This window comes from Atractosteus spatula, chromosome 21 (genome assembly GCF_055471065.1).
Source record: "Atractosteus spatula isolate fAtrSpa1 chromosome 21, fAtrSpa1.hap1, whole genome shotgun sequence".
Lineage (NCBI taxonomy): Eukaryota > Metazoa > Chordata > Actinopteri > Semionotiformes > Lepisosteidae > Atractosteus > Atractosteus spatula.
The window spans coordinates 14,272,854-14,282,650 of NC_142726.1; the positions used below are offsets into that span (position 1 = coordinate 14,272,854).

The following is a 9,797-nucleotide window of genomic DNA, read 5'->3' on the forward strand; positions in this document are numbered from 1 at the left end:
CTCGTCAGGAATCATTATAAATAATTATTAAATTCATGTATTTAATTTAAACTTAACAATGCAAAAAAACCTGGGTGGAGTATTTTTGGCTGGTGGCTGCATCATTTAATAAGGGGTTGGAATACAGAAAAGCGTTGGATATCCAAATATTGCCAATTCTGGTGGGTATTTTACTGAATAGGAATTACCTTCTTGATAATCGGGCAAAGTATTTAATATGGGGAAAAAACATAATATAATGGATCAAGTTACACGGCACCGTAAATCAAACGGCAGTGGCTCAGTCCTGTGGGGGCAGAGGACCTGCCCTCCTGACATGCGCTGCCAGAAGGCGTTGCAGAGCAGAGTCTGTGTCCACGGGGGCTGCCTGTTCTAGGCGATCGCTCCGCGTCTGGAAGGCCACGGACAGATAGCTGTCGAGTGTCTGGGAATCGAGCGAGGGGTCGATGCTTTGAAATGCTGTCTTCAGGTCCGCAGCCTCAACCTGTCTGTTTTAAAAACAATATTTCTAAGGACATATTCCTAATGCAGTAAACTGCAAATGAAGGTAGAGTTGTAGTCTTATTTAAGCACTGAGGTTGGTTCTGTGACATAAATACAGCAGTCACAATAAAGGAATGTCCTAATGTCACTGCATGAATAGATACATTTCTAAAAGCACTTTGTGAAGGCCAGTGTAAGCCATGAAACTGATGCTTACTCTTTGCTGCCCAGCTGAGCTCTCAGTTCAGTGAGGTACTTGTGCTTCTCTGCATTCGCCTGTTTTTTCACCAGCTTTAGGAAAGGTCTGGGTTTTCCTTCTGCATCCTATTAATGAAACGACCAACAAAACTCAAACAAAAAAATATTAAAAGGAGATGAGTAAGCTGAGAGTGAAACCTTTAAAAGAACAACTTCATGAAAATGTAAAATGCTTAGCAAAGAAAGCATAGGATCATTGATCTTGAAGCTTAATTTAATGCTTGTCCTGAAGATCATATAACTATTGTTATACTTAATAATTTGGGACTAGCTGGATTACTGGTGTTGGAATGAGAAGGCTGCCTGGGCTTTTCCTAAAAGCATATGAAACATTATTTCTAAGGACATATTCATTAGAAATGAAAGTCAGTCAGCTGTCATTAAGAGAGGGGGGGTACCTCAGTGAACAAAGCCTGATAGCTGAAGGTGCTCCCTAGCTGGGCCTGTGCAACCTGTACCAGCTCCTCAATCTGTACCTCCTCCTTCAGGGGGAAGGCTCTTCGTAATGCATCACTGCCAAAAAGAACCACAGAGATCTCCAGCAACAGACCTAGTTTTTAAAATTCTTACACAATAATGAAAACTCCCGTTGAATTCAATCTCGGCAAAAACATTTGGACATGTTTGTAAACTCATCGTTCCTATTCCTGAGGGGGTATTTCTTTTGCTGTGAATTATTTTCTTGCAGGGTGCTCTGTAAGCGAAAGTGAATTGTATGTTCTCCTCACCTGAACTCTTGCATGGTCAGAGTGCTGCTCTCTGCAGCGTCACTGTGGATTAGCTCCTTCAGCAGGTGAGACAGTAGGTGAATCTGTCCATGGTACACACTCTCATCCACCTGGCAAGCGGACACACAGGGTGGACCTTTACTTTTACGCCTGTCAGTTGTTTCCGATACACAGCATCTTTTCTTTAGAATTTATTAAAACTGAACATTGGAGTGCCCCAACTGTGGAATCTGAAGGCCCGGTGTGTGTCTGCAGGTTATTTATGTCCTTAAGAACACAGCTGGTATAAAAACCCACAGACACTACTCCAGTAGTGCGATTAGCCAAATAAGACCTTGAGTCAAATCCTCCTCCCCTGCAAGTGCACTACTGCTCAAGACTGAACTATGAATTTCACTGATTATGTTTTCAATGTAAATCCCTTGCAGTGCGATTTGTGCATTTGGGATTTATCTGCTCCTGCCCATCTGCCACTGGTTATGTGCTTTAAAATACCAGAGCAGTGCTGAAGGGCCTTTGCCCCGCAGATCCAGCGTACCTTTCCCAGGAGGATGCTGAAGAAAAGGCTGATGAAGTCGTCATCCTGGTGTCGCCTGCATCCCTCCACCAGGCTGTAAGCCCACTCCGCGGCACCGTCCACATGCCGTTTCTCGAGGAAGGAGTGGAGAAACTCTGCCAGGTTCTGCCTCTCCTCTTTCTGCAGTGGCAGCCGCAAAACGGTTATTTGATTTAAGCCCGGAGGCAGCTTCCTGATACTTGATTTTACTCACAGGAGGGAAAAATGTCACCACTGCAGGTCTGATCTCTGTGGCTAGAAAAGAGTGAAAGAGTTTAGAAGTGAAAATTTAGCAGACTCAATCTTGTTACCTGCTCATCCTCAAGGACTTTGTCTTTCCAGACTTCTTTGATTGTGTTCACTATCTCCGATTTCTTGAGTTTCAAGTTCCTGATCTGTCCCTCATAGCGCAAGTACACAGGCACATCCTCTCCTGTACCCTAGACAAACACAAGAGGGCGCTGTTTACAAGCATCTCCTGGGTTTAAACATATTGTACTGCTCCAACTCTTGTACAGTAGTTGTGCCCCTCAGCTTTTGGAATTACAAAGTGGATGGTGGTTTAAAATATAAGATAGGTTTTCTGAAGCCACTACAAGGTGAAATAATTCGACACTAAATCTCTTTTTCTTTGCAGAACAGAAAAATTGATGGTGGAGTCTTTACTCTGGTTTTTTGTAAGGGCAGTGAAAGGCCATTGGTGTTCCAGATCATGGTATTACCTATGACATATACTCCAGACTTTGAGATATACAATCTTATTTTCTTTTAAATGTGCAAAAAGGGAGCATTTCATTCATTAAAGCTCAACAAATACATGACATGGTCATGAACCTTACATGTTAACATTGAGCACAATAATCCAGTGTACCTTGATGGAGACTGTCTAAAGAGGGAAGTGTCCTACAGCAGGTGGTTAAGTACATGGTTTAATTGTGGTCTAAGGCAGAAGGTACATAAATACTGTATTCAAGAGGAACAATGTTTTATCATGCAAATCTTAATGCTTTAACGAGTAAAGATAATGGATAACGTTAATTTCCAGCCTGTAGACACTGATAAGGAGTCCTATAAAACATGCAGGGAATAGCTGTCAAGGTGAAATAGAGAGATATCTGTACCAGCCCGTCAAAGAAATCCTTTTCTTTGGCTGGTCCTCCTCTCAGCTCCTCCAGAAGGATGTCCACCAGCTGGTCACTGGACTGGCCCTCAGTCAGCTGTGCCCAGCGCCCACTGCCCCCTGACACCACATCTATGGAAACAGAATGAGCCTTATCGGACTTCATAGCCAACTTGCTCATAAACATACGTGGTTTCTTACTTCAATACAAGGTCAAATTAGAAATCTAACATGTGAACAGTTAATAAAATGTGTATTTTAATTTTAAATCAATTTTAGTCCAAATGACAGGGAGGATTATTTTGAATAAAATACGAGTGCAGCCTGCAATGTTAACAATGACGCATTTTAAGCCTGCTCTTAAACAGTCGTGCACACTGTCGACTCTTTCAAACCTCATCCACAGTAAAGGGCAGCGTGGGCTGGGAGAGAGTCCCGGCGCAGGGGGTGTGAACGAAGGCGCCGCTGGGTACCTGCACACTTCTCCCAGCGCGGCCGCGGCGTGGAGGTGGCTCTGAAGCGCTCCAGCTCTGCCTGCAGGCCCTCTCTCTGCTCCGCCAGCTGCCGGTGCACCTCCAGCAGCGTGTCGTACTCCTGCTTCATCTGACTGAAGTCCTTCTGCAGCATCTCCATCTGGAGGACCGGGGGAGGACAGGCGGGAAGAAAACACCGGCACCACATTCAGTACAAGGGCGACTGGAGGAAATAGCCCTGTAAGGATTTTTACCACAAGGCTCATCAAATCAGGTGTCCCTGCAGCACCTGCTATTTCTTATCTCTTAAATATAGGCATATCAGCTGTTGGTTTCACAGCACTGCTTAAATTACATTGGTGAATGCCCCTTTTTACATACAACCCGATTCCTCAGCAGTAACAATTTATTCTGGGCATGATGAGCTAAATATCTTTTCGTTGAGCCTTCTACAACTGCTTTTTTATTGTCACGAACATATAGAAGCCTTGGTCCTTGTCAAAGCCTTAAAATTCACTTCAGAAAGACAAAAAATAAGAACATAGCTGCGCAAATTCCATTGATAACTTGCTGATGTGAAAGATTAAGGCTGCGCTGTGCTTTATGTTTATCTCACCCATAGCTTCTGGTGAAAAAAAATCACAGCGGTGCTGTGAATAGAACCTCTTGTTCTCATATTAATCACACAGAGATTAAAAAAGAAAAACCCAGGAACCAGCCAGCCTGCTCATTTATCTCACGGGGGTTTCACTGAAAGCTATTATAAATATTAATAGCAGCTACGAACACAGCAGTGCAACACCTCAGCGACAATGCAATGAGGCAAAATGTGGAAAAGGCCAGATTCAACCATATCAAGAGAGGTGCTATTGTATTTTAGCCCATGGGTGCCCTCTGACCTTGCCTAAGGTCTCCCTGTGCTTCCTGTCCAGGCTCTCCCAATCCCGCCGGGGCACGACGTCCCCATACTCGGCCTGCATGCGGTTCAGCTCCACCTGCAGGCGGGTCAGGTCCTCCCGCGCCACTTTCAGCGCCAGGCGCACCCGCACGGCGTCCTCCTGCTCCTCCTCTGCATGCAGGAGCACAGCACACGAGGCTGCAGTCAAATACTGCACACATACAGTACTGCGCAAGCAGGCTTTCACAAGCTCTTCACACCAAGGCAAACGGGACGCCCTACAAGCTACGGTTGCACTCCGTGCACAAAATATACATGTTACGGTACGTTACAGCTCATTTCCAGATTTGTCATGTAAGAATCTAAAGTTTAATAATTCACGCTCTTCCCTGGAACTGAGTTCTAGAGAAAGGGAGTGCAACAGTCTTGTAAATGCACCTTCTAATGGATGATAGGGCTTTTGGAGCAAGGTGCCCCGGTGCTCTGGGGAACTGAAAAGAAGCAGAGATGATGCGGGCTCCTGAACTAAGTACCTTCTTGCTCAGGGCTCTTGTGCTCTTCTTGCAGGTACCTCATGTTGCTGATGTCGTTCACCAGGAGTTTGCGGGCATCACTCTCCTCCCGATACAGCAGGTACTGAGCTGCCAGGTCCTCCTGCAGTCGGGACACCTGTACAGGAAGGGAGTGAGGCTGACTCGGAAGTGTAAGCAGGGTCAGGCATTTATCATGCCTTCAAGAAACTGACACCCAGAAGGACGTCTACAAAACTTAAGGCAGCAAAAGAAGCTTATTGCTTCTTCCACAAATTGCTAAATTGTTTAAAAGTGTTATATTCAGAAATATTGCTTGTGAAATGGGTTACAATATTGTATATTAAATAATACAGAAAAGCAGAAAGCTGGGGTAAATCATATAGGTTTGGGTTAATGAAAAAGTGTAGCTAACCTTACATTTGCTGACTAATGTAACCCATATCAATTTGGGCATTGTAATCCAAAAGGCAAGCCATATCTGCAGCTTTAGGCTGTTTTCAGATAAAACTCATCAGTAAAGATGTTCATGACCAAGCCCTTGTGCAGTATACTCATTCTCTCTTCTGTGTCCACATTGAAAAGCAATCCATAAATTTGTGATGCCTCCTTAAAAGCGGGCCTTGTTTGTGTAATCTCTAATGTGAGTCCCTCGAAATAAATGGCTGAAGCACCTCCACAGGATTCCTAGCGTTAGTATTACAAATACTGTACATAAGCCAGTCCTGAAATCCCAAGGCACAGACTGACTGCCTTAGGGCTGGAACACACAAACACACTTGCGCACAGCAAGAGCAAAACCAGAAAACATTTAGAGTAGATATTACTTTGGTATGTCTAAAATGAACATTTTAGATCTTCTGCATCTTACTGCCGCTATCATCTGTGTCACTTGCACAGCCTATCATACAAATTTTGATTTTAAAAAGTCTGATAGACATTTGATGCAAACAATGTTAAACATGCAAAACTGAAATCTGAAAAGGTGATTCCATTACCTGATGTCTGGGTATGAGGCTGCCGGAAAATACAATTAAATCATTTTTTACTTCATATATTTAATATTACTAACATAAACAGATTATAAATATATAGTTGTTTTATTTATTCCATATAATATGTGTACCACAATATCTCCCTATCTCTGCACACCCAGAGCCTTTTTTTACCTGTGCTTGTAGTGCGTTCTTGCTCTCATTCATATTGTCGATGATCATTAGCAAATGGCTCTTCTCCTGTTTGAGGGCCTTGACCTCCGCCCTCTCCTCCTCACGCAGGGCTAGGACCCGCTGGTCACACTGCTCTGACACCACCACCAGCATCCCCTTCAGGGGCTCCAGGGTACGGATCTGCTCTCTCAGATGGGCTGGGGTTAGCACACAGCAAGATCACACTATCTCTTCCCCAGTCATTTGTATTTCATTATTTGCTTCTCATGTTTTTTGTTGAAAAAAGAACCATGCATAAGCAGAAGCGAAGTGTTCCACTAGTATGTTCTGGAAATTGGCCATTACTTCATGGATCTTTTCTGTTGTTTCATACAGGTGTAGTACCATTCTAAACTGGACTCTCACCAGTGCGTCTGTCTACTTTCCTGATTGTGTGATCTTTCATGTTGGAGTCTTCCTGGGCAGGCAAAGAAATACAAGGCCATGCTTTCAGGAAACAGATTTGGTAAACAAAGAGGATCTGAAGTTCATATTTGAAATTAACACCAGAAAAAAAAGACAAAAAATTTGATTGCACCACCACAACTAAATGCACTGCAAAAGTTCATGTAGCTGCAACTATAAAAAGGGCACTGTTTATTATATCAATAACTGCTATTATATGTGCTGAAATACTGCAACTGTTACATACCTAATGCAATCTCATACTCATTCTTGATGGCAGAAAGCAGTGGCTTGTAAGTTTTTAAATCTTCGATGAAATACTGAAACACTTCCCGGTATGCCTGTATAGTAAACAGAAACAGAACTCAACGGTAGATTCTCCTGAGCCCTGCAGGGGTGCTGCTCAGGGGGCAGGGGGCATAGTGTGAGGGCTGCTGTTGCAAGGAGCGGAGAGTCCGGGAGAGGATTTAGGGATCAGGGTTCAAGAAAAGGTGCCGATAATGTTATTTACTCAGGGGCCTGCGGATACTGCCAGGTCTATCTAACGTGGACAATGGGAGAGCGTTCCTGTGGGTACCGACCTGCAGCCTGCGCTCCGGTGCGTCGAGCTGGCTGGAGTCCAGCGCCTGCAGCTCCCTCCGCAAGTAGCTCTCCAGCTGTTCCAGGAAACGTGGCTTGGAGACCAAACCCGAGAGCTCCTCGCCACATCTGCACGCAGGCAGGACAGACAGAAAACAACTGAATTCTTGAGGCGATTCCCAGACCACTCCATTGGCATTTACATCTGGAATTCTGCCCAGACTTTACTGAATCCCACGGACATCCGTCCATCTGTGGGAGACGATGGAAATGCAGGGTTCATAGGGAAGTCTGAGATCTTTGGACACTTTTATTACTGTTGAATCCAGTGTCCTTAAGAAAATCAGCCACTTCTGGTGAATTGTACACTCTGTACACTATTATTAAAAACAGTTTCATTATACAGAAAAATCAGACCAAAAACCCAGAACAGTCTCACGCCCCCTTGATTGAGAGAGACTATTAGATGAAACTGGGAAGCTGGGAGAATCTGGAGGAAATAAAATCTGCTCACCCACGAATTCTGTACTCACTGCCGGGTGGCTGTCTGTGTCCTTGGTGGACTATCTGTGAGGACACGTGGGCAGGCCATGTGGAGAGGAAGCCAGTGGCTCCAGCGCCCTGGAGAATTAGAGAACAGGATCATTTATTACACAACTTGACAGCAGACAAAAAAAAATCAAGGACATACAGTATATGTAAACTTAATCAATACTTCATTTCTAGTTATGTTAATTACTTTGTATAATACTGTTTTGGATGTTGTTTTCCATTCCAATGGTATTGTTAACACTTATTCAGCAATTGTAACAATTTTGTTAATTATTTTCAAATAAACTTACTTAATAAAGTTTAACTTAATGAACTGTAAGAATATGCATTGCATTCGTCACATTAAATATTTTCATTTCAGACTCAGAAATACATAAGTGCAACATACCAAAGCATATAGTCTATAAAATTGCATAATTAAGATTTCAATCACTTCAATTTTGCCCTTATTCATCTGGCCTTATTAATAGCAGCAGCAAGAGTAGTGGTACAGAAGCAGTAGTACATTAGCAACAGTAGCAGTGAGACTAGTGATTTACTAGTATAGTAGCAGTAATGTATTAGCGTAGATGTAGTACAAGTAGCTGTAGAATAGTAACCACAGTAGTACTGGTTGTAATACTACAGTAGTATTAGTAGTAAAAATAGCAAGAGAGTAGCTACAGCAGCAGTAAGTGTTGTAGTAGCAGTACTACTAGTGTTACTCACATGTGCTGTTTTCAGGGTGAAAAGGCTTCCGATTTCATCGCGTTGCTGTCGACTCTTCCTGACAGGCTTCTCGCTCCCTCCAGGACAGCTTACAGGCGATCTATAAAATAACGAGGTCGTGATCTCCCAAGACTAGCCTTTAAATAGCAGGCTTTCTTTTGGTGGTATATTTACTTTGTCGCTGTCCCCATACATACCGTCATTTTCTCAAGAAAAGGAAAGACAGAACTCAGTTATCTGAAATGTATTTTATTGTTCATATTCAGTAAAATAATTGTGCGCTTTGCTGAGATAGAGATGTACTTGTAAATAAAAATAGAAACCACGCAATACGTTACTTGTTAGCCATTGCGGTCTGCTGCATACTGCGGGTTCATTTGGAAATATATATATATATTAGAAACTGTATTTAACTGTAACTGTATTTTTCAAAACTGACCCTTGTCTTTCTGACACAGGTAAAGGAGGCAACTTGCGGTCTTTCTGGACCGACATGCCGAACATGAGATTAATCCCTGTACCGCCGGCTGGGATTGTCCTGACCCAACTGGCGCTGTCTGTGTACACTGCGTTGCCATGGAGACGAAGGACCCCTCCCGGCAGGACCTTAAAGGGATGTCCTCAGCAAAGCAAATAAACAAATATATGTTTCCTAATTTTTCCTGCTATAGATCGCAAAGTTTGGACATTAAAAACACAGTTATTATTATTTAAAAGCTGTTTATCTCCGTACAGTCGTGGTTTTAGATTTAAATACCGTTATGTCCCTAGCACAAGATTTTGTTTACGTAATTAAGGGGAAATTAAAGAATGTGGTCGTTTCTGAATATATATTTTTGGAAGTTGCAAACAGTTTAAAAAAACAAAGCACCACACGTCTGTAGAAACATTTGTAAAACTTAAAGCTCCCCATCTGCACTGAATTAATACATAGCAGTAATGAGCAATTTTTTCAATTTTATCGGGTCAAATATTCTAGTTACGTGTAAAAAACATCCCAATCTGTTGCTTGAAAAATGTTCAAAACACTCCAGCTCATGTGGCGTTGATCCTGGTATATGTAGTTCTTTATTAAGGGACGCAATAACTCAATAAAGAAATGCCAGCCTTTTAAAAACTACATTTCCCGAGAACCCTATGAGCTGCTACAGGGGCTTGTGGGGTTTGTAGGAAAATCTGAAAAACGATCTCGTTCAACCAGTTTGGAATCCGCAAGTCTGTAGAACTACAGTTTTTCCTCCTCCTCACGCGTGAAGTCCACGGGGGCAATCCCGCAGGTATTTGTGGGAATTGTAGTCA

The 9,797-nt window shown here is 43.0% G+C and overlaps 1 protein-coding gene across 1 annotated transcript; it reads right to left on the reverse strand.

Annotated features, from left to right (window-relative positions):
- Positions 1 to 30: 30 nt before the first annotated feature.
- tsnaxip1 (translin-associated factor X interacting protein 1) lies at positions 31 to 9,060 on the reverse strand. Its single transcript, XM_088939168.1, has 16 exons — positions 8,938 to 9,060; positions 8,499 to 8,598; positions 7,753 to 7,859; positions 7,241 to 7,367; positions 6,907 to 7,000; positions 6,216 to 6,412; positions 5,050 to 5,185; positions 4,518 to 4,687; positions 3,619 to 3,778; positions 3,147 to 3,277; positions 2,337 to 2,465; positions 2,008 to 2,166; positions 1,470 to 1,579; positions 1,140 to 1,254; positions 701 to 807; positions 31 to 488 (listed from the first exon to the last, which is right to left on the reverse strand). Exons 1-16 carry the CDS (start codon positions 9,000 to 9,002, stop codon positions 281 to 283), a joined length of 2,115 nt encoding a protein of 704 aa, XP_088795294.1. The 5' UTR covers positions 9,003 to 9,060; the 3' UTR covers positions 31 to 280.
- Positions 9,061 to 9,797: the final 737 nt, after the last annotated feature.